This window comes from Microcaecilia unicolor, chromosome 10 (genome assembly GCF_901765095.1).
Source record: "Microcaecilia unicolor chromosome 10, aMicUni1.1, whole genome shotgun sequence".
Lineage (NCBI taxonomy): Eukaryota > Metazoa > Chordata > Amphibia > Gymnophiona > Siphonopidae > Microcaecilia > Microcaecilia unicolor.
This window is the reverse complement of record NC_044040.1, coordinates 218,946,189-218,970,762: the sequence shown is the minus strand read 5'-3', so window position 1 is coordinate 218,970,762 and position 24,574 is coordinate 218,946,189. Positions and strand designations below refer to the sequence as shown.

Sequence of the window (24,574 nt, the reverse complement as noted above, 5' to 3'; positions counted from 1 at the left end):
TTGATCCTGGATTAGTCACTAGACTATAATCTCTTGATATGCTTTTGTCCAATTGGGATAGGAGGGAGGTGACAGCAGAGCCGGTGGTTGGGAGGCGGGGCTAGTGCTGGGAAGACTTCTACGGTCTGTGCCGTGAAAATGGCAGATACTAATCAAGGTCAGGTATACACAAAAAGTAGCACATATGAGTTATCTTGTTGGGCAGACTGGATGGACCGTGCAGGTCTTTCTCTGCTGTCATCTACTATGTTACTATGTATTATACCGTACATGTGACGGTTTTCTTCTCTTGCTTTGTAGCTCACGGGGCTCTTCCAGTTCACTGTTAGACTAGCCTCAGAGACGGAAGCACGTTTCACATCTGTGGAGAGGATCAGCCATTATATTAAGGTACTGCATATAGCAGGTGGTGTGCTTTGCAGCAGACATGGTAGAGCTCTGCTCATGTTAGAAAATCACTCCCCCCCCCCCCCCCCCCCCCCATTGCCTGAAGAACAAATTTAGAAGTGAGCCCTCTGGAAACAAGCAAATACCCTCAGCCCCTAAAGACTGAATATAAAACAGTTGCTACAATTGCCCTTGCAGATATGCAATTAGCAAACTAATTTTGGGGGAGTGAATCAGTGTTGCAAGCTTAGCTTAAAGGAAAGGAGTTAGTCTGCTCCTGCCTGTCAGTTCAAAGATTTCAAGACAAAGGAAGTGTTACTGGGGAACAAATGTTTTCTTAACACTTTTTTTATTCATACCACAGGACAACAAGGCGGACTCATAACATTTGTAATATGACTAGATCAAAATAAAGCTATCACTTATAGCTACGCCTTAACAAAACATTTATAATCTATCATTTATCCACATCGAGTTTCCCTTCAATTTCAGCAGTATCATATTCTCCCTATTCCTTCCCAGTCCAACCTGTCTTCTAGTCACTCCCGCTCATTCCTAGCTCTTTCCTCCTTCATTTGCAAGTCCTTGATTCCTTGCACTTTCCGATACTGAATCAGAAATTGGCCCCATAAGTATATATACTTTCTCCATTCTGGCTGACTCCTGGTTTTATAAGTTTGCATCCTGAAACAGCCATCTCATGTATAGCATTCACCCATGGTTCCTCTGACAGATTTTTCTCACCCACCCAGTTCTTCAGAATCACCTTCATCGTCCCACTAGACCAGTCCAGACATTTGGATTTGTGCTGAGAACCTTGGGAACCGTATTCAATTCACACTACAGCTCCTTGTAACCCTCGGCAAATCACTTAATCCTCCTTTGCCCCAGATTGTGAGCCCATGACGGACAGAGAAATACGTTCATATAGCATGTAAACCACTTTGTACCACAGAAAGGCAGTGTATTAAATGCATGACCCTTGCCCATATTTAAGAACCCCTGGCCAGTCAGTATTTCTCATTCTCCAGCAGGTGGTAGGCTTCCCATGCAACCGTTGCTAGTCTGGTAAGACTTATTTCCATTTACTTGGTCAGTCATATTTATTAAAAAAAAAAAAAAAAAGACAACGATTTTAAGGGTTTAACCTTTCAGTGGAACCCAGCCTCTTTGCTTTTCTGGATAATGCAGTTAGGCAGTACATTACTCCTAATAAATAAATACAGCTTGCTGAGAAAGCTATACCACATTGCTGTTCGAGGGAGCTGTCTTATAGCTATTCAGTTGTTTGGCTTCACAGCTTACCAACATATCTTGCTTTTCCTGAAGCCCAGTGCATTTGGGTTCTCTAGCTGGGTTATCTTTTGCAGTTTCACAACACATCTGCACTTAACCTTGTAGTCTGTTCTGTCTCTGAACGCACAGGCTCACCTGATCTTTATTTCACAACCTCACTGGGCCTTAACCTTTTGGTCCCATTTGAACCTTTCTTTTAAGATTAAGTTGACCTTCTCCCCCCAGCCTCCTTGTACTCTGTAGGCGTTTGTCCTGTTTTATCAATTCCACATGTCAAGTGGCTTAGCCTAACTGTTTCAACTACGTATCTTCTAGTACCAGCTGGATTTTCATTCTTTTCCCTTCAGCTACCTTTAGTCCTGTTATGGAAGCAAATAGACCTTGCCTTCTAATTTGCTTTCCTTTAGTTCCTCCAGACTGGCCTGGACCCACTCGTACTGTTAGGGTCTGGCCTCCTTCTTTTGGTTGTTATCTCTGCGGGGAATTTGTGTATTTCCTGAGGGGGTGCTGCCTTTTGGATGGAAGTGTTTGTTTTTGACTTTTAAAAAAAACCCCTCTTTAGGTGATAAGAGAGCTCTGTTCGTGGAGAGTAGACAAGAAACCAGAGTATACTGTATAGCTCGGTTTCGGCAGCAGATTTTGTGATAGCTCTTGCTGTTTGAGGCAGCTGCTTCCTTTGCAGCACAGCATTCCTGCACATCGTGTGGGTTTTTGAAGCTATGGGAGAGAAGGGTTAGAGGAGATTTATTGATTCTTATTCTGTTTGTTAGTTCTTTCTGCTTGTTACGTTCACACTGACTCTGGGAGGGACTTATAAGCTCCCCCAGACTTCTGTAGTTTTCGGTCTCCATCTGCTTGCTGGCAGGAGTGCATAATCCATCATCTAGACTGGTCTGGAGGGATTAAAGGAAAGTAAATTAGTAGGTAAGGTCTAATTTCTCCTCGTCTCACCCCCCTCCCCCAACCAATCTTGGAGCCCAGTCCATCATCTCTTCAGGTCCTTTACTTTGCTCACTACTTCTGCCTCCTTTATAACTATCACATTGTCTCTCCTGCTCCCCTGATCCCCCGCCTTCCACACCAGTTCTCACATTATCTTCTTCTCTTCATTCTTATTCCTTGTCCCTTGTTCAGTCCCCCCCCCCCTCCATTCACACACCATGTGTTCCCCTCTTCCTTGCTCCATTGCGTAGCCTGTACCCAGATAGACCTCCCCTTTATTATTTTATTTCCTTCTCATATTTCCTCCCTGCCAGCCCACATTCCTCACCTCCACTCCCCTGCCCATATCCCAGTTTTCACACTCCAGTTTTTTTTGTCTTTTCTAATTTCCCCACTCCTGATCCCATTAACCATTTGGGCAGAGGCCTCGTTCATTTCTTGCTATCTCTCTGGTATGGGTGCCCCAAGCCCAAGCCAATACTGCCATCAACTACTTCACTTCTTAGTCCACATTGTTTCTCGAGTATTCTTTGCATGTCTGGCCTGCCTTCCTATCTTGCTCCATCCATTCCTCCTTGTCTTTCATCCTTGCAGGTTAGTCCTTAAGTAGGGTTGAGGCAGAGGATAAAGGATTGAGGGGAAAGGATCACATTTTACCTCTCCTATTTTGGGGTTTCATCAGGGTAGAGTGACGTCCATGGGCAGAGGAGCCAGTCTGTTACACAACATGTCGGTAAGATGCCTGCACTTGCTTTTACTCCTGTATTGTCTGTTCCATCCTTTTCCTTTTCTTAAATAAATGGATTTCCTCCCCTTTTACCTCATTCTCTGATTATTTGTCTGCGTGCACACACTATTACCTTCTCTTATAGTTGAAGACTTTGTAAGCTGCCTAGATGGCACTTCTGACTGGCGGATCAGTAAATTGAAATAAAAGTGAAATTTCTCTCAATCTTATTCTCCTTGGAAGGTCAGGGTGTATCGGCTATGTCTTTAATGTGGCTCAAGTTCTGGATGGTTGAACTAGTCCACATAACTCTGGGCTTCCTCTCTACTGCTCAAATGTTTTGCTTTCCCTGCTCTTCAAATTTGCCAGAAATAAGGGTAAATCGCACCCCTCATCAGTACAGGCTGCGCATATATGGCCCATCACTTTCCTTTGTGCCTCGACTTTGCACAATTAAAAGTTGAATAGTAGTTTATGCTGTTCATAGCAGACATCCTTCCTGAAGGCCTGCATGAGGTTTAGCTCGTTTTTCACAACATTTTTGCAGTTACTGGTCTAGGCTTTTGCTCATTCTCATTCAACTGGCTAATCCTGGGAACCTTTTCATAACCAAGGTGCTTCCCTGCTTCTGGCAACCTGTGTTCAATAATTCTTACTAGTTATCATCTTTTACTGTCCCTGGGGCAGGTGTGGTTTTCCTGATACTCCACTCTTTCTAGCAGTACCTCATTGGTCTTGTAGAGCCAGCATTTGCAATTACATGAGGTTTACCTCATCTTCCTGAGCCGCTCTGCCTCGGCGATTTGCTATATATAGTGTTTTGTATTACGCCCCAGACTGGGGACAAAGAAAGACAAATCCCGTTCTTAGAAAACCAAAAGAACCTATAGAAGGTATTACATTGTCCCACACAGGATCAGTAAAATTAGAGCTGCATAATATATATCTTACTGCAATAAGGCGTGAAGACTGGTAGAGAAGGCTCTCTCCTTACAAATCTCCCCTCAAGTATGACAATCTAGTGCTTACCTTTGTACCCCTTAAACACATAGGAGGTAATTGTTTCATCTATACAAAATTCCATAGCATCAGCAAAAGGCTGAACTTAATCAAAGCAAGTATGCTAAAAAAAAAAAAAAAAAGTCTAAGGGCATAGGTCAATGGGAAACCTATTACATAGCATTTTTCAACCAGATTTCTTTTAGATAAACAGAATATACTTTATTTTTCCAATAGAAGACATCTGTCACAAATACTGGTCAGTTTCAGACTTTCTGTAACTTCTCTTATCTGAAGGCCTTTCTTTGCTTCATGGCCTTTGTGTGTTCAGTGATTACCTGCTGGTGTGGAAGGTCTATGCGTTCTCATTTGCTCTGTTTTGTTTAGACTCTGACACTGGAGGCTCCAGCTCGGATTAAGAACAAATCTCCCCCTGCCGACTGGCCCCAGGAAGGGGAAATAGCTTTTGAAAATGCTGAGATGAGATACAGAGAGAACCTGCCTCTGGTCTTGAAGAAAGTGTCCTTCACTATCAAACCCAAAGAAAAAATTGGCATTGTTGGGCGGACAGGCTCAGGTAAGGTTGAAGGACTGTTCTGCAACTGAGGATACGGTCAAATAAGAAAAGGAACAGTGTTGGGTAAAGAGCAGGAGTTTGCCGTTGAAGGTGGTGGGAGTGGGGTTGAAGTTTGAGGGTGGGAAGCGTTTCAAAAGGGAAGATGAGGTGTTAATGCCACCCTTACTACCCATTAGGTTAGACACTTGGGGAGTCCTGCCATCAGAATAAGTAAACCAAAAAGTTTATTAACAAAGAGCAAGCGAGAAAAATATTTAATTTTGTAAACCAACAGGTAAATGTCAAAAATTCATACAAATGCTGCTATCTAGACATGTTTCACAGTAATTAGGTAGTAGCTTGGGGACATTCAGGATAAGACGGATAAGTCTACTTCATTTTATTTATTTTTGTTACATTTGTACCCTGCGCTTTCCCACTCTTGGCAGGCTCAATGCGGCTTACATATTGTATACAGGTACTTATTTGTACCTGGGGCAATGGAGGGTTAAGTGACTTGCCCAGAGTCACAAGGAGCTGCCTGTGCCTGAAGTGGGAATCGAACTCAGTTCCTCAGTCCCCTAGGACCAAAGTCCACCACCCTAACCACTAGGCCACTCCTTCACTCTGCCAAGACTGAAAGATTTAGCATTTCAGGGTTAGTTCTCATAGCCTGTGTTTGAAGGATCAGTCAAAGGACAAAGCAGTAGCCCTCTTACCAGTGACACTGGAGAAACGTTGCAGCCATACAAGTTCTGGAGAATTTTGAGAAACGTATTGTCCATGCTTAATTCTGAGTTTTTCAGTACACCATCTTAGCTAGCCTAAGAGAGAGAAGTCAGACTGCCACTTTCAAGATATATTTCTAGTGAAACAACAGGCCTTAGTGGGAACATATTTAAAAAAATAAATAAATAAAAAGTGCCCCCCCCCCCCCACCTCTTTTGCCCTAGAAGTACCAGTTAAAGACATTTGTCAGGGGTACAAACCATGATGAAGTAATAAGGGAGTGCTGATATACTTGACTCTTTACCCACAGGAAAATCTTCACTCGGTATGGCACTTTTCCGACTTGTTGAGCTGTCTGGAGGCTGCATTAAAATAGATGGGGTGAAGATCAGTGACATTGGTTTAGCAGATCTGCGCAGCAAACTTTCTATTATCCCTCAGGAGCCTGTCTTATTCAGTGGTACAGTCAGGTTAGTATTGTCACAGGCATATCCACTGTTCTGCAGACCTGTCTTCCTTCATTCCCTTTCTGATGTGTGCAATGTTCAGTTAGCCATAAGTAATGTAATTCTAGGACACAGAAGCTGTGTCATTGGGAGGATAACCAGAACATTCTCTCTCTGAAATGAGGGCAGCACCCAATTCTGTTAGCATAGGTAGAGCTTGGAATTAAAACTGTAGCTTACTAAATTGTATGCTTCTCTTAGATCAAACCTGGATCCCTTTAACCAGTACAGTGAGGACCAGATCTGGGATTCCTTGGAAAGGACTCATATGAAAGAATGTGTAAGTGTTCATTGGAGCAGGTGGGTGGCAACAGCACTAGAGAGTAGCTACCAATTTTTTTACCTGTTCGGTGCTGAAAACGGTTGAGAATGTCTGCCATATGGATTACAGCCACTGGTCGGTCTGTTATATAATTGCTTCTCTCATCCTGTTTGCTGTAAGAGGCATTCGTAATGGGTAGAATGGTGATCTTGTATATTACGCACCTCCCTAATCTTATTGTTACTTTCTCTGTTTCCTCAGATTGCTCAGCTACCTCTAAAACTTGAGTCTGAAGTGCTGGAAAATGGTGACAATTTTTCTGTAGGGGAGAAGCAGCTTCTTTGCATTGCCAGAGCTCTGCTGCGCCGTTGCAAGGTACATGATATGTTTGTCACAGTTTTGGCTGTGGAGGGTGTTTGGGGTGGGAGTGCTAATTATTCCTGTTCTCACTCTTCCCTTCTGGTGGCAGGTTAAGGCTAGTAATCTAGGTTTAAAAGAGGTTCTATTAATGTTACATCTGTAACAGCTAGCAAGTTGTTTCAGTTAACTATGGATGATTTATAATTGCTGTTCATATCTGAAAGCTGTAGAAGAATATTTTGTTTAGTGGTATATGTTATGGAGCTTGTATGTGTTTTTACATCATTTCCTCAGAAGGAGGATTGTGATCAGTGGTGTGCTGGAGCAGGCTCTCACAGGCTCGCAAGAGCTGGTTGTTAAGTTTTTAAGAATTTTGGGAGCTGGTTGTTAAAGTAGGGCCCTCCATGGCTACTTTAACAACTGGCTCCCAAAATGTGGGCTTGGGCCCCCTGCTGAATTACTTTTACTTTGCTGGTGGGGATGCTGAGCCCTGCCAGCCAAGTAAATAGACTACTGCTGCTCCCCGCTCCTTGTTCCCAGCTCTGGGCAGCAGGCTGGGACTTCTCGAGCATGTGAGAGAAGTTCCAGCATGCTGCTCAGAGCAAGACGATGGGAGTGGTGGCAGTCCATTTATTGGCTGCCAGCAAAGGTGTGCCTAGCATGCCCGCACGAAGGAAGGGAGGAAAGAGATGCAAGTGTTGCTCCCCCACCCTGGCCACCCCTGGCCCTTCCAACTGCAGAGCTGGCTACATCCGGAGAAAGAGCCTGTTGTTAAAAATTTACCAGCACACCCCTGAGTATGATATCATTTTATTCTCCAAAGACAAGCAGGCTGATATTCTCACAAGTGGGGTGACGCCACGTCGGCCCCGGAGGATTTTAAAGCAAAATCTCAAAATCTCTTTACGGCGTTCCGTCGCGCGAGCGATCGTACTGCGCATGTGCGCACACCTATTCCCGCTCGCCGAGCGGACACGCCCCTCAGTTTTTCTTTTTCCGCGTCTGAGGAGACACGGAGTTCGTTAGGGCTTCGTGTTTTCTTCAGGTCTTTGGAGTAAATCTCTTTTTATTTTTTATTTTTATGGCAGGCTCATTGTGGCTTATATATACAGGTATTTTTTGTACCTGAGGCAAGAAAAAAAAAAAAAAAAAAAATTTAAGTAATTGCCAGAGTCACAAGGGGCTGTGCCTCAACGAAGCTTATAAGCTTCTCTTTTTCTTTTTACTTGAAAAGTGCTGGTATATTGTTATCTGTGGGCTCTCTCTAGCCAGCAAATAAAACAAGCCCACATTTTTTGATCCATTTATTAAAACTTATACAAATTGCTCTCGAGAGCTGTGAGAGCCTGCTTCATGGTGAAGGTGTATGTCACAGCCACTGAATGGGCAGCCTGGTGACACAATATCAGTGGTGTAACCTTTGAAGTGAGTCTCCACCCGTCTCGGCGTCTCCTGCTCTGCAGGTCATTCGGACGCATCGGCGGAAGTGTCTTGGGCTGGATCATCTCCCTGTGAAGCGCAAGTAGTGTCTCAAAGTACCGAGACGTATTCTACTCTGCCAGGGATGCCCAAAGGACCAGATCATCTCCCTGTGAAGCGCAAGTAGTGTCTCAAAGTACCGAGACGTATTCTACTCTGCCAGGGATGCCCAAAGGACGGATCATCTCCCTGTGAAGCGCAAGTAGTGTCTCAAAGACGAGACTTATGCTACTTGTCAGGGAGTCCGACAGAGACCGATGCACGCTGGGTATAGTTATGCATCGAGTAGGTCTCCACCTGCCTCGGCGCCTCCTGCTTGGCAGGTCATTCGGGCGCATCAGCGGGTGTCGGTACCATCGGTGCCCAGAGCTTTGCTCCCTCTGTTATGGAGGTATTCGGGCTTCAGACATCAGTCGGTGCCGAGAGCGTTGCTCCCTCTATTATGGAGGTATCCTGGCATTGGACGTCGATACACCGCATCGGTACCGGGCATCATCGGTACCGTCGGTACCGAGTATCATCGGTACCGGGTGTCATGGGTACCGTCGGTACCGAGTATCATCGGTACCATGGGTGCCGTCGGTACCGAGTATCATCGGTACCATGGGTGCCGTCGGTGCCGGGCATCATCGGTACCGTCGGTACCGAGTATCATCGGTACCGGGTGTCATGGGTACCGTCGGTACCGAGTATCATCGGTACCGGGTGTCATGGGTACCGTCGGTACCGAGTATCATCGGTACCGGGTGTCATGGCGTCGGTACCGAGTTTCATCGGTACCATGGGTGCCGTCGGTGCCGAATGTCACCGGTGCGTCGGTACCGAGGAGTATCGGTACCGGGAACATTGGTACCATGGTCGGTGCCATGGGTCCCGTCGGTACCGGTACCATCGGTGCCATGGATTCCATCGGCACCGGGTATCATCGGTGCCGAGTGTCTTCGGTGCATGGGCACCGTCGGCACCAGGTATCACCATCGGCATCAGATATCATGGGCACCATCGATCACAGGTATCATCGCCCATCGGTACCGAGTATCACGAGTCCATCGGTATCGGGTATCGTCGGTACCATGGATAGCTATCATGGATACCGTCGGTACATGAGTACCGTCGATACCAAATATCATGACCAGGTACCATCGGTACCATGGGTGCCATTGGTACCGGGTGTCTTGAGCACCGTCGATACCATGTGTACCATAGGTACCGTCGGTGCTGTTGGTGCCGAATATCATGGGTACCATCGGTACCACATGTCAAGGGTCCCTTCGGTACTAGGGTATCATGGGTACCATCGATACCAGATATCATGACTATCATCGGTACCAAGTACCATGGGTTCCATTGGTACCGGGGGTCATCGGTACCATGTGTATCATCGGCACCGTCGGTGCCATGAGTACTATCAGTACCATCGGTCATATCTCTGTTATGGAAGTCATCTGGCAGTCTGGTTTCGATTCCCTTGCATTGCCAGATGTTGTCCTTGGCTTCGAGACCATGGGTACCATTGGACGCCATGGATGCTACCGCCTCCCGCGGCATCTAGCTTTTCAACTGGTCTCCTTCACCGATGCTGCCTCTGGTATGGGTGTTCGCTCGTAGAACTTACCGCGCCTCCATACCTTGGCTTCCAGGCCCAGAAATGCATGTTAAGAACAGCCATTTTGCTACAGGAGAACATATTTTTCCATAGCTGTTCTTTAGAATTGTATGTATGACAGTTGCTCTATACTGGTCAATGTTTGCATCTGACCTGCTCTGTTTGAGTAGTTGACTCAGTTCAATGATGGTTCATCTGATGAACATATGAAGGTCATGGGGTTTTCTCTGCTGAGAATCCTCTAGATCCTCTATTTGTCTTGACACATTGCAATGGAGATTGTCAATCAGCCCAATGCCAGATGCTCGAGGTCCTGGACTACCATCTTCAACTCAGAACTGATAGCAGTTCTAAGAACTTGCTTCGGCGCCCCCGAGGCCAGAGCATACATCCTTAGCCTCCTTTGGAGATTGGCGTACCAGGCTGGCATGATCGCATCCAAGACCAAGTCCTGCCAGATATTTATGAGCATTCCCACCGGAGTAGGCTACATCTTTTTTCCAAGTGTCGCAAGTTCCTGTCCAATGGCGTTTTCATCACTTGTATTGTAACACCTAGATTTCTGCTCTAGGTATGGTGATGCGCAGACTCTCATGACTGTGTGCCTCTCACCTGGAGGAGGAGACTCAGCAGAAAATTGTTGATATGCTGTGCATACACTTCCTCATCTCGGAACTTCTTTAAAGAGATCAGCACGCTCGTTCTAGTCAGCGGCGTGCACCTAATCAGGCTCCTGCAGCTATTCCGCAGGAACCAGAGAGGGGCAACAAATGTCCGTACCGGCCAATCTGCCTGTCGGGGGGAAGTTCAAATTTTCTCCACCACAGGTGACTTCTATATCCTCCAACCGGGGGGTTTTTTCAAATAGTCCGGTTAGGATACATTCTCAGTCTGGAATCAAACCCTCCACATTGTTCATTGGAAGTTTAATCCTTTAGCTTCCATCAACAGTGAGTACTTGCAGAGAAACTCTCTGCCTTTCTCAGTACCAATGCAGTCGAGCCTGTTCCACAAGGGTAAGAAGGATTGAGTTTCTATCCCAGGTCCTTCCTTGTGGGTTCCGTCCCATCATAGACATAAGGGGCCTCAACAGATTTCGTTCAGGATGATTTCCCTGGGCATCCTTCTTCCCATACTTCAGGAAAACGAATGGTTATGCTCTCTGGACTTACAAGATACTTCTACTCACTTTGCGTCCAGAGTATGTTTTTCCTAGTGCCTAGCTGTTGTTGCAGCGTATCTTCATGGACTGGGAGTGCAAGTGTTCCCTTACCACGTTGATTGCCCGTCTCAACAGATTACAGCACAGTAATATTGAGACTTCTAGACACATGGCTTCCACAGTTCACGTCACTCCCTTGACACTTTTGCACATCTAGAGGATGTAACCCAACTGTTCGCCAGTCTTCGGAATTCCCCTCAGAGGTGGTTAATTCTCTCCATTTTGATTCTGAGGTGTCCAGTCCACCTTACTCAGTCAAAAGCTGCTGACGAAGGTTGCATCCCTCCTGACTATCCAACCTAATTATTTTAATCAACCAACAATCGGGTTGTGATGTACTCGATAACAAAGGAGTACTGGATCTTGTCCTCTGAGTCAAGATGCCATGCAGATGTAGCGGTGGGCTCGCCAACGCGGCTTGGTTTCTCCAAGCCATTTATCTAATTGGCGTAAACAGCAGTCTGGCCGACAGGCTGAGCAACTTAGTTCAATCACAAAGTCCCTCAGTTCTGTTCCAGGCTGCAGGCTCACGACAGACTACCATCGGATGCCTTTCTCCTTCTTTGGAGGACAAGTTTTCTGTATGCATATCCTACCATACATCTGATGGAAAAGACTTTGCTGATTCTCAAGCAAGATTGTGGAGCCATGATTCTGATTGCTCCTTTCTAGCTACGTCAGATACGATTCCCTCTTCTTCTGGAGTTGAAATGTTTTCCAGCTCTCATTACGCAGAACGAGGGGGCACTTCTACATCCCAACCTCCAATCTATGGCTCACACGGTCTGGATGTTCAGAGTGTAGGTTTCGTTGACTTTTCCAGAAGAGTGTCTCCCGACTCTTGCCTGCTTCCAGAAAAAGATTTCACAAAGAGGTGTTATTCTTTTCATGGAAGAGGTTTGCCGTCTGGTGTGACAGCGAGGTCCTAGATCCTGCCTCTAGTCTTATACAGACCTTGCTTGAGTTCTTTCCACACCTGTCTGAATCTGGTCTCAAGACCAACTCGGTCTGTATTCATCTTCGTGCAATAAGAGCTTATCATCAACGTGTACAACGTCAGCCTTCAGCTGTCCACTTCATGACGTTTACTTCTCCCACAGTATTGAGAGAATTCCTTGTCTGTATCTAAGGGGGATTATTTCTGTTGGGCTTAGCACCCACAATAATTTTTCAAGTTGGCTCTTATGCTTCGGTCAGAGCCCCTATCACTCCTTATTCAGTATCTTGGAGTCTCAATGTCGTTTTCATCCAGCTGCTGCAAGCTCAATTCGGGCCACTGGATTCCTGTCATCTGAAGTATTGGACCTGGAAGGTCATTCTCCTTGGTGGCTGTTCCTTCAACTCGAAAGGTCGGTGAGCTTCAGACTCTAGTAGCTCAAGCTCCTTACCTTACTTCTCATCTTAACAGAGTAGTTCTCCGCATGCAGCCAATGTTCTTACTGGCGCTGGTATCAGAGTACCATCTGATCCAGTCAATTGTCTTGCCAACATGCTTTCTCCCTCATCTTACAAGCCCTGGCGAAAGCAAGCTGCGCACTTTTTGCGTGGAGCAGACGAGCTCCCTCGGAAGGTCCGCCCAGTTGTTTATTTCTTTTAATGCCAGTTGCTGTCGGAAACCGCATCATTTCTTCTTAACTGGCAGATTGCATCTCCTTCATTTTTGTCCAAGCTGGACTGACTCTAGAAGGCCATGTCACGGCTCACAAAATTAGAGCCATGGCTGAATCGGTGACTAATCTAAAATCAGTCACTATTGAAGGGATCTGCAAAGCTGTGGCGTGGTCATCAGTCCACACATTCACATCTCACTACTGCCTTCAGCAGAATAGCCGACGCGTCAGTCGGTTTTGGGCAGTCGGGGCTGCAGAACTTCTTTGGGGTTTAGAATCCAACTCCAACCCTCCTAAGCCCATGTTTGTTCTGTTCCAGGCTACACTCATTTTGATATTTCGGGTCAATGTTTATTCTGGCCTCGCCGTTGCGAGACTCTATTGACCACTGTTTGTTGTGTAAGCCTGAAAGCTTGGGATACCCCACTTGTGAGAATATCAGCCTGCTTGTCTTTGGAGAAAGAGTAGTTACTTACCTGTAACAGGTGTTCTCCGAAGACAGCAGGCTGCATATTCTCACAAACCCTCCCACCTTCCCCTTTTGGAGTTGTCTCCTCCATCTTTTGGATATAACTGAGGGGCGTGTCCGCTCGGCGAGCGGGAATAGGTGTGCGCACATGCGCAGTACGATCGCTCGCGCGACGGAACGCCGTAAAGAGATTTTGAGATTTTGCTTTAAAATCCTCCGGGGCCGACGTGGCGTCACCCCACTTGTGAGAATATGCAGCCTGCTGTCTTCGGAGAACACCTGTTACAGGTAAGTAACTACTCTGTATTGGTAGAGTGTAAATAGGTTGAGTGTGTATGAATCTATAAGATATAATCAGCAAGGGTGAGCTGTATAGAATTCAGTACTTAGAGGATGTTTCTAAAATATTTTGTTAGAAAATAAAGTTGAATAAGAAAATAGTTTTTGTAGTTACTTTTTGGGGAGGTATTAATGAATATGCATGAGAGAAATTTGTGTATATTTATTTATTTTTCTTTTCTTTTTAGAAACAGAGAAAGATGATGACAGATAAGGGCCGAGTGGCCCATCCAGTCTGCTCATCCTCAGTAATCACTAACTCCTCCTTTTCCTAAGAGATTCCATGTGTCTAACCCACGCCGCCTTAAACACTGACACAGTTCTCGTCTCCACCACCCTTTCCTTGAAAAAGTATTTTCTCAGATTCCTCCTAAACCTATTTCCTCTTAACTTCATCCTATGCCCTCTCATTCCAGAGGTTTCCTTCATTTCAAAAAGGCTCATTTCCTAACATTAATGTCATTGAGGTATTTAAACGTCTCATCATATCCCCTTTCTCCCGCCTCCCTTCCAGCATATACATAGTAACATATGTTTTAATTCTTCCTTTCTATCCCGGGAAGAATTGCCCCTCTCCCACAATGGACATGTGTCCAAATGGACGAGGGGAGTCTCCCAGAAGGCTTAAAATATATTCCTCTAACATGACCTCTTTCATCTGACTCCTGATATCCGTCAATATCAGTAGATGTGTAAGGGTCCTACCCATAACTAATTTAGGCTCAGGAGGTTAAGCATCCTGCTAGTCATTAGTTAAGAAGGAGAGAAGACAGATAGCAAGGGTAATTACCTTTATTATATCTTACCACAATAACACAGTAGGATCAGGAATACAAGCAGATAGGTGGACGGCCGGACAGCACTTCGTGTAGCAAGTCAGAAGGTCTTCTAAAATGCTCAGTTTTTGCCCTCTCTTATACAATTTCAAGTACATAGAAAACCAATGACTCTAATGTAAATTCCAAACTGGCTGACCACAATCCTGCTCACAGGAAAGTCTCCCTCCCCTCTTGGACAGCTAGTTCCCTATTTTCTTTGCACCTGGCATGACTCACTCATTTCTCAACTTGTTTTTCTAACTTATATTAGAGAAAAGTCCACTTTGTAACTGATAGTTTCCATTTTAATTCTCTAATCTTCCATTTTGTTTCATTTTTTTCCTTGACCTAACTTTTCAATTTAAGTCATTCAGGCCTTTTCCTAAGCCAGACAACTACACTTGGCTTTACCATCAGGCCTCTATCTGTGCTAACAACTAGGCCATACTTTGCCAGTAAGCTCCCAGTTATGTCAGCCATCAGATTTCTGACTCAGCCAATGTCTGTAATAGCCTGAGCTCTATGACTGGGGCCCGCCACCATTCCAGTGAGGGGGGGGGGGGTCTCTGGCTGTACCATAATTATACACATAACATCTTGAGGTTTGTGAGCCTGTCCCTATATGCTTTATGACAGAGTCCACTAACCAATTTTGTAGCCGCCATCTGAACCGACTCAATCTTGTTTATATCTTTCCATAGGTGCGGTCTCCAGACTTGCATATAGTATTCTAAATGCCTCACCAGACATTTATACAAGAGCACTATCATCTCTTTTTTCCTGCTGGTCATCCCTCTCCTTATGCACCCGAGCATCCTTCTGGCTTTGAGTGTCGCCTTTTCTACCTGTTTGACCACCTTAAGTTCATCAGACACAATCACCCCGAAGTCCCGGTCTTTTTTCATATACAGAAGCACTTCACCACCTGTACTGTACTGTTCCCTTGGGTTCTTGCGACACAAATTCATGACCCTGCATTTCTTAGCATTATATCTTAGTTGCCAATTTTTGGACCGTTCTTCAAGCTTTGCTAGATTCTCCCTCATGCTATCCACACTCTCCGGTGTGTCCACCCTATTACAGAGTTTGGTATCATCTGCAAAGAGACCAACCTTACCAGACAGTCCTTACGCAATATCATTCACAAAGATGTTAAAAAGAGCCAGCCCAAGGACCGATCCCTGTGGTACACCACTGATAACATGTTTTTCCTCAGAGTGTTTTTGATTTCCTATAGGTATATGGAGGCAACACTCAGTCAGAATAGGTAAATAGAACCACTTAGCTTGAATTTGCATTCTGGAGAATTGGTGAATGTCTGCATACTGGTATGGTGCCAGGAACCAAGGATTACAAGAAAATATAAGAACAGCAAACTCTAAAATCCTTCATGTCTGTCTTCAGAGCTCTACCTAGCTGCAGAGCTCTTTTGTATAAAATAAGGTCAGTAGTCCCAACAAAGAGATGTTAATGCAATAAACGAGAAGGCAGAGAGTCAGGGAAAACGGACGCAAAAAGAGACAAGACACTTAAGGATATACCCATCTGTGACCATCCTAGATTGCTATCAGCCAATAGGGAAATCCCTGACCATGTAGGGAAAAACTGCTTTCAGGCTGGGATGTGAGGAATCTGGCTGTTGCTGTGACTTAGCTCAGAATGAAATTCATGTTTTAACAAAAAGTATGTGTATGCAGTTTACTATTATACTAATGGTAGTTAAAATAATATAATACACAAGAATACAATGCCATGCCTAGGCAACTGCCTGGGCACCAGCTAAACTAGGCAAGCGTACTAATAACATGGTATATACTGAAACTAGGACACGTGGGTGTATACATATATATATAGACTAGCCGTTGAGCTCGTGAAAACGGACTACTTTTGGAATGGGGGGGGGGTCCCGAGCCCCCCCCCTCCCCAGTCGCCGCCGCCCCTCCACCCGGCCCGAGCAGCACTGTAAACTTACATCAGCATGCAGCAGCAGGCACATCAACAAAGCTGCCATCGGGGTGGGCTTCCTTCTCTGCCTGTGTCCCGCCCTCGTGTGACGTAACGTCGGCGAGGGCGGGACAAAGGCAGAGAAGGAAGGCTGACGGCAGCTTTGCTGATGTGCCTGCTGCTGCGTGGTGATGTAAGTTCACAGTGCTCGGGCCAGATGGAGGGGCGGCGGCGACTCCGGGGGAGGGGGAGCGGTTCCGACGTCTGCAGCATGCCAGTAGAGACTTCCCTCTCTGTCCCGCCCCCATTATCACATATTGAAGCGGGGGCGGGGCAGAGAGGGAAGTCTCTACTGCGCATTTGCGATTGAGTACGGTCACTCGCCGTTTATATGTTTGATATGCTAGCCTGGTAATTTAGTATTATTTAAGCGACTGCCTTACTTCCACATAGTTTGCTTTGTTTCCCATCACCCACCACCACCACAGAACAGCACTAATGGAAGCGTATGAAGAAAATAAGAACTATAAATAATCCTTACCATTATAATTCTGGTAGTTATTGTTAAAATCAGTGGTGGTTGGAGTAATCGAGCCAAATAATGACAATAGGTAAGCTGATATGGACTAACGTCTATAGAGAAAAGTGTCAATGAGGTATATTCCAAATATCGAGTAAGAACCAAGACTACTTCTCTTTAAAATAGCCTAGAGAAGAAAAATTCACCCTTGTGTTAAAATGTCCAGTAAAAGGCTTGATTTCTTACTGGATAATCATCCAGTTGTATAACTTAATAAGAAAAGATTATATGCAGAACAAGTTACAAAATGCCCAAATGAAAGCAACAGAGTGCAAAAGAAAGAGTTCCTCATTATAATTAGCTGGAACCCACTTTGTTGAGATGGAGGTCTTTCCAATGCCATCAGAATCTGTAATAAACCAAGCTAGGTGCCACCATTATCTGGAGGGGGTACGTTGCCAGACAAATAAAGAACCACTTAAAGAGCATCCAAAGCATCCTGATGCTGAGTTAGAATCTGCGGTAACAAAGTTTGCCAGCATCTTAGAGAGAAGCCTTCAGATCAACCATATTGACTGATATAAACGTAATCTCCCTCGCTTCGTAGCTCAAGTTTTCTTCTAGTAAATTATAATCCTCTTCTGCCAGTAGAGAAGGACAATTGGAGATAGCCACCAGATCAGTCTTTTCTGTTTAGTCCAAACAGCATACCAAAATCAAACCACATTGAAAATAAGTATAGATTATCAGGCAGGAATAGTAATAGGTTGTCCAGTGGCTGTACATCCCTTTGGGATGCTCCATTGATAGCATCGTCTTGCAGGTGAAGCAGGAAGTGGTGAGCAGGTGAATGGGACAAATCTTCTGATGCTGTGAAGGCAGCCAGAGATAGAACAGATGAGCCCAAAAGTATACCAATAAAGGAGCACTAATCTCTTAGTACTTCTTCATTCAATTCAGGGGGCCAAAGAGCCTTAAAAATGGCATGGGCTGCCTTATTTGTGACAAGCAAAAAAAGCCTGTTTCGCGAAACAATGAAACGAGCCCTCCCTAGCAAGGCTTTCCTTGCTCAGGATCATCTATGACTTTTATAATTGCATCCGAAGACTTTCGAACTCTGGGAAAATGCCACTTACATTTTGTGATTTGTTAATTGCAAAAGCCGATTTTACAGGAAACTGCTTTCGACGCAATGTAAATGGGAGGTCTGCGTTAGACGAAAACACGTGGACTCAGTTCAGCACTTCAGAACCGACAGAGACACGTGTTTTAAATTTGGCAGATCGTGGTGGATAGTAGTTAAGGTGTGTTGCAGTAGATGACGTGTGATGTACAATAGGTTGGAATGTGCCTCTGCTTCCCTGGAGCAGTGTGTGGTGGTGGTAGCTCATTTGCATACGGTTGCAAACCCAGCCAGCCATCCAGGGATGCAGAGTGACAAATTATTATAGGAGATATGAATAACATGATTTGTACTTAGAAATGGTCCAGAGAGACCACTGTTGGAGACAGGATGCTGAATTTGACAGGCCATTTGTTTGAACCAATTTAGCACCTTTTGTTTTATTTTGGGGTGTTTTGTTTTTTTAGATCCTGATTTTAGATGAAGCTACTGCTGCAATGGATACAGAGACTGACCTACTGATCCAGGAGACAATTCACGAGGCGTTTGCAGATTGCACCATGCTGACCATTGCTCATCGCCTTCACACTGTGCTTGGCTCTGATCGCATTATGGTACTAACACAAGGACAGGTGAGTCCTGGGGTCTGTGAGGCTGGCACAAGGAATAGTGATTCCCCTACTGGGCATTGAATTCCAGTCCCCTGTCTGGTGGTGGAGAGCCTAAGAAGCAGCAGTTGGAGCTGGAATGTAACCCAGGTCTCCTGCCTTGTATGGCTTGCAGCAAGAAATGAGGAGGCAGACCTAAGAGTGAAACAAGTGCTTCCTTGTAGCATAGACCAGACCAACAACCCAGAAGCCCTTGAAGCCAGTCCTGATCTGTTTGTAGCTTGCTTAGCGTTACTTCTCTTGGGCACAAAAGTGAAGATGGTTGATTAGATGGGAAGGGCACCAAAGCCAGTGTTTTGTTTCTACCTGGCTGCCTCCACCCTCCTCATCTGAGGAAAACGTAGGCCACTCTGGTTTTCTAAAGAGGTAGCTAGAAAGGCAAGAGGGGAAAAGGTTAGCTTCATCCCTTTATAGTAGATCACAGAAAAAGGAGAACAGGCAACATAGTCCTGCAAAGATAAGAGAAGCTGGAAAAATAAGATGACAGAGGATCAATGGGAAGAAGAAAAGTTATATTTGACTTGACTTTGATATATTTAATATGATAGAACAAGGAGGCAAAACTTGACATGTTAGTGCAAAAATACAATTATAAGACTTGGAGGTGAAGGGGAGGATTATTTAGAGGTCAATAAGAAAGCAAATTGTTTTTAATATATTATTGAGTAGAGAGGTGTGGTAGCCGTGTTAGTCCACTTTTAAAGGTAATCAATAGAAATCAAACAAAATAAAACCATGGAAAAGAAAATAAGATGATACCTTTTATTGGGCATAACTTAGTACATTTCTTGATTAGCTTTCGAAGGTTGCCCTTCGTCGTCGGATCGGAAATAAGCAAATGTTGGTAGGTGACAGTATATATAAGTGAAACATCAGAGCATTTCGGTGACCATGTAGGGAAAACCTGCTTCCAGGCCAGGACCTCTTTTCTTATCAAATGGGAAGGAATGTGAGGAATCTGGCTGTTACTCTGACCTAGCTCAGAATGCAGGTCAAGTTTCAACAAAGAGTATGCAGTTTACTAATATTAGGTAAAATAATGAAATACATAGGAATACAATGCCATGCCAAGACATCAGCTAAACTAGGTTACTGGACTAATAACATTACGCACTGAGATACATTTGTATTTATATGCAGGTCAAAAACGGGTAATTTGATATTACTTAGGCGATTGCCTAATTTCCACATAGTTTTTTTTTTTTTTTGTGTGTGGTTCCCATCACATTCATGTGCAGTGAACACTCTCGAAAGTTTGTTGCAAAGCTGGATAGCTGTTCCCACGCCGGGATCCATCACTTGACGTCATCCACATATGAGAATATGCTATCCTGGTTGTCCTTGGAGAAAATGGATCCCCAATGTAGAAAGACAGAAGAGTCGGGCCTTTTTTTTTTTTTATTTTTTTTTATTAGAAAGGAGGGTCTAGTATAGGATGAGGCTGAAAAGGAGGGGTAGAAGTAATCTAAAGAAATATTTCTTTATAAATAGTAGTGGGTGTGAAATCACTTTTTAGTGAAGGGATAGAGAAGGATCATATCTGAACCCAAGAAAGTATGGGACTAGCAGACAAGATAGCTGAGGGGAGGGGAAGGGAAGTGTAAGGCAGAGGAAGAAGGGTGGACATACAGGCTCCATAGACCATACAGTCCTCTTCTGCTATGTTCTGTTTTTGTTTTTTTTGTTTTTTTTTTTTGGGGGGGGGGGGGGAATAATTGCTTTCTTAGTATGCAGAACTTCATTTGCGTTTGCTGAAAGTGACTTCCTTTATTTCTGTTACTGAAGAAGCATTGTGTCCTCATGTGTTTTAGGTGATGGAATTTGACATGCCCTCTGTCCTCCTCTCCAATGAAAACTCACGATTCTATGCCATGTTGGCTGCTGCAGAGAACAAAATCACGATCAAGGGTTGAGCGTGTGTGGAAGCAACTGTGCGCCTGCAGGGCGCCAACCTCATACTCTGCCTGTGGCAGGTTCGCTGCTCCCTTTTTATCATGATAAAAAGTGGAATATTGCCTTTTTCATATTTTAATTTTTAGCACACAAATCCTGTTTTAAGACAGATTTTTTTTAACTATTTTGAAAGAGATTCATGTTTTGCTATTGTATTTATTCCACATTCATATTACTAAAAAAAGAAAAAGAAAAAAAAGGAAAAAGTGGTGGTTTTCCAATAGACTCTCTAAAATGGTTCTGGAAACCATTGTTCTATGTATCAAATGCTTACAATGAAGCTTTATACATGTAGCTGTATCTATACAAAATTCTGTACATAGCCTGTTTACAGCAAAGATGTAAGCTGGTTTATTTTATATTAAAATGAGCACTAGGTTACTGATGGTGCATATTCTTTTCTATCAGTTTTGTACAGTGTACTTACTGTAGGGCTGCTCCAATTTGAGGAGAGATATATTTGTGTATGTGAAGGCTGGTTGTCTGTTGCTCTCTTCTACCTGTACAGTCCGCGTGGAAAGCGTTGCTTTTGCTCGTCTGTGGGGAAGGGGATTTGCTGGATTCAGTAGTATGTGCTTGCCTTTTGAGGGCAAGTAAACATGCTTGTGTTGTGTAGATAGAAAAAGTCTCTTCATTTTTGAAAATCAAGCCATTTAAGTTTTGAAGGGAAACACGTTTTGGAAGTGCAAATCCATTTTTATATGTGTAGACTATAACAAGAGTGAAGTTAAATGTGAGTCTGAAATTAGTTATTCCTCTGCAGCAATGTTCTGCTAACCTGTGGCTCCCGTCACCTGCCTGGTGCCAGTAGAGCCATTTGGGCTGTTTAGGACTGACAGGTTTTGTGATATTTCGTAGCTTTATGTGATACAAAAACTGGAGTGATGTCAGGCACATGAAGAGATTTGGAGGTCCCTTGGGAAGGCAGTCAGAACACTGCTTTGCTCCCTGAGCTTAGTTAATCTTGCTTTTGCTCTCTAATCCAGGCGGCCCAGCCTGTTGTGATTTTGTGACCACGTGATTGGCTGCTGGTGTTCGAATGGGTGACACTATAAGCATCTGTGATGATGAACCTTTGAGAGGGGGGGAGCACCATGTTAATCTGGAGTAGCAAAAGTGACAGAAGCGGTGTGACCTCTTGCAAATTGGCTACTCTGCTGCTGTCAGATAGGCATATGTACTTCTCTGGTTTTGGGGGGGGTGGGGGGTAGCAGCTTTTATGCCTCTAGAGTGTGGGCGAGGTGACCTCATATCTCTTTGGTGGGAGGACATGTGGCTGGTGGTGAAGGCCTTATCTCCCTGTTCTTTTAACTAAGGCCAGTATCAAATAGCTTATGTAAATGGAAGAGCTCAGGAGCTATGAAATTCTGTCAGCACCGTATGATTTAAGTATAATTATGTTGCATTTGCATCTAAAAGCAGCTAATAAACTATTAGGTTTTTTAGGTTTCAATTTCATCTTCAATGCAAATTTATTGTTGCAGATGTGAAAAACCCGAGGTACTTATGTTTTTTTACTGCTGTATATGATTTCAAGCTCCAGCTTTATTTGTAGACATTGCTACCTTTTCAGTGTGGTGTTTCCCTGTTTTGTTTTTGAATTATTTTAATTTTGATAAATACATTAGACCTTGATTTGATACAGTGTGTGTGTCTGCCTCTTTCTTATGAGTTTAAATATGACAACAATGTATCTTATAAGCACCAGTGTTGAGGTTTGGGTCCCACCTAGGGGTGGCTTTTATGTTGAGCAGAGTGAAACAAGTAACCTGCTAGGTTTTAAAAATCTTCTAATTTAAATACTTGAGTAGTCTGAAAGAAATGAGCACTGATGGCAGATCTGTTAGGAGGAGGGGAGGAAGTTAATGGCTATAGTTATATCCAGGCAGCAAGCCTTGTACCTTCCATCTCTTCCTCTGATGCTGGCAAGTTTTATAAAAGTTTTGATATCTAAAGGAAAAAGCTTTCTCCATCCTTGTTTAAACCATTGGGGGATCCCAGGACAGAGGCCTTAGCTCCAGGTAGCTGCTTCCCATTGAGAGTAGGGGCCTGCTTATTTTAGGAACTGCACTCAGTGCTGCATTTCTGTCAACTGTGGGCATTTTATAGGATTTGCATGTTTTGAAAGCAAAGCCTAAAAGTAAATAAAGACTTTCAGGTTTCTAAACTTTTGCTGTCTGGCTTTCCTTTGGCACAAGGCCATCCTTCTGCTGATCGATATTTTCGAGGAAATAATATTTTCGTATGTTCATATCCCATTACATGAAAATTAGGCTTGTAGATTTAATCGCATTAACTAGCGCGATTAACTAGTATAATGTTTGTGCTGTTAAAAATTGTAATCACTATTAATCTTGGTCCGGCATTGTTGTACTTGCCTGGGTTGCAGGCAGTGCAAGCAGGCTTCTTCCACTGGCCTCACGAGCCTTCCTGCAGCTACAGAAACAGGAAGTTGCATCAGAGGACGCGGACTATGGCTGCAGGAAGGCTCTCAAGGCAGGTAAAAGAAACACACTTCTATTGCACAGGCCCATGACCCAGACAAGTACAGCAATGCTGGACCAATTAAATCAAGATTAAAAATTGTAATCACAAGATTAATCGATCATCTAGCAGCCCTAATGAAAATGTATATTCCCTCACATGAGGTACTACTACTTGGCAAAAAGAAAGCATCTTCAAATTGGAAATGTGCACTAGCTAAGAGGTATGTTAATTCCTGCTTTCCCTTTAGGGCACATTGTCTTTCTGACTGGCTATTCTGAAAAAATGTTAAAAGAATTCTTCACCTGAGCAAGTACAAGAGAGTAAATTCTGGTACTTACTATAAAATGGAAATGTTAATATCTAAAGTGAATGTAGAGAGTGCTCAGGCAGGATGGCAAACTGATTTCCTTTCCTTGAGTCCTACCACTCCAGCCCAGAACAGATGGGTTATGCCCTTCTACCTGTAGATGGAAACAGAGAACAAAAGCTTGTGTGCACTACCCTATATAGGGCACTTTGTTGCCACTCCAAACACAGAGTAGAGTTATAGAATGACTACCTGCCATGCGGAAGAACTTCCAAGAGGGATCCAGGGACCCCAAACATCTACATCTCTCAAAGTTTCAACTAGGCCCATGAGACGTAAATTACAGTGTCTTGCTCGTCCTTCAAAGTCATCCAGTTTATGTTCCATTGATGATATCATAAGACACAATTGCTCCACTTCCCGAGAAGAACTTTGGGCCTGGGATTCTAATACTACTGTGAATCCAATTCCAAATCAAGATTATCCAAATGCTTGTATGCAGCTTCTATTCTATCATGAAGCTGTTGTAATTTAACATCCAACATCGCCTCCACCGCAGCCCACACCTCTGATACAATTTCTGAAGTCCACATAATGCTTACTGAAGGACTCGGTGGGGGCGATATAACCGCCATGTTAGCTGATACTCCTTTCTGCACAACTTTCCTCTAGTGAGGCATCTCAACGACTAAGGTTTTCAAACACACCTCCCATCAAACCAAGAGGAGGAACAAAAGCAGGATGCAAAAATTACCAACTTCTGTCAAAGATATAGATCAAAACAGTGGATTTTATCGGTGGGAAGACAGAGGAGCCGAGCAGGTAGCCTCTGCTCCTGTTGTGATCTTTTCTTATGTTATATATATATATATATATATATATATATATATATATATATATATATATATATAATCGCAACAGTGAGGGTGAGAAGGGCTGCACATGCTCATGAGCTGGCTCTGGCACTGTGATGTCAGGATTACATCACTAACAAGTGTGACTACATTGACCTACTGTCTACTTAGAAATCCTATGCGCCACCCCCCCCCCCCCCCCCCCCCCAATTACAGGTAAGCAACTCCCTTTTCTCTATATTCTCATTTCAATAAAGAGAAACATTGCCCATCCTTGTCCTCTGGATCTGTTGGGTCAATGAGATTGTAACTATGTTTTGAGTTTTAAACCTATCCTAACCACCAATCAAATTGGTTAAGCAAAAAATATGGCCATCTCTTGATTTGTGTGGATTTTTTAGGCATGTTTTA

The 24,574-nt window shown here is 44.1% G+C and overlaps 1 protein-coding gene across 1 annotated transcript in view; it reads left to right on the top strand.

The window, feature by feature from the left end:
* The window catches only part of ABCC5 (ATP binding cassette subfamily C member 5), a 147,951-nt gene extending 125,796 nt beyond the window's left edge, over positions 1-22,155 (top strand). Inside the window, exons 24-30 of the mRNA XM_030215965.1 lie at positions 301-390; positions 4,739-4,928; positions 5,947-6,106; positions 6,344-6,422; positions 6,666-6,779; positions 18,362-18,526; positions 20,374-22,155. Of these exons, the coding sequence (XP_030071825.1) occupies positions 301-390; positions 4,739-4,928; positions 5,947-6,106; positions 6,344-6,422; positions 6,666-6,779; positions 18,362-18,526; positions 20,374-20,475 (900 nt within the window). The 3' untranslated portion in view covers positions 20,476-22,155. The remainder of the gene's footprint in view (positions 1-300; positions 391-4,738; positions 4,929-5,946; positions 6,107-6,343; positions 6,423-6,665; positions 6,780-18,361; positions 18,527-20,373) is intronic.
* The last annotated feature ends 2,419 nt before the right edge of the window (positions 22,156-24,574 follow it).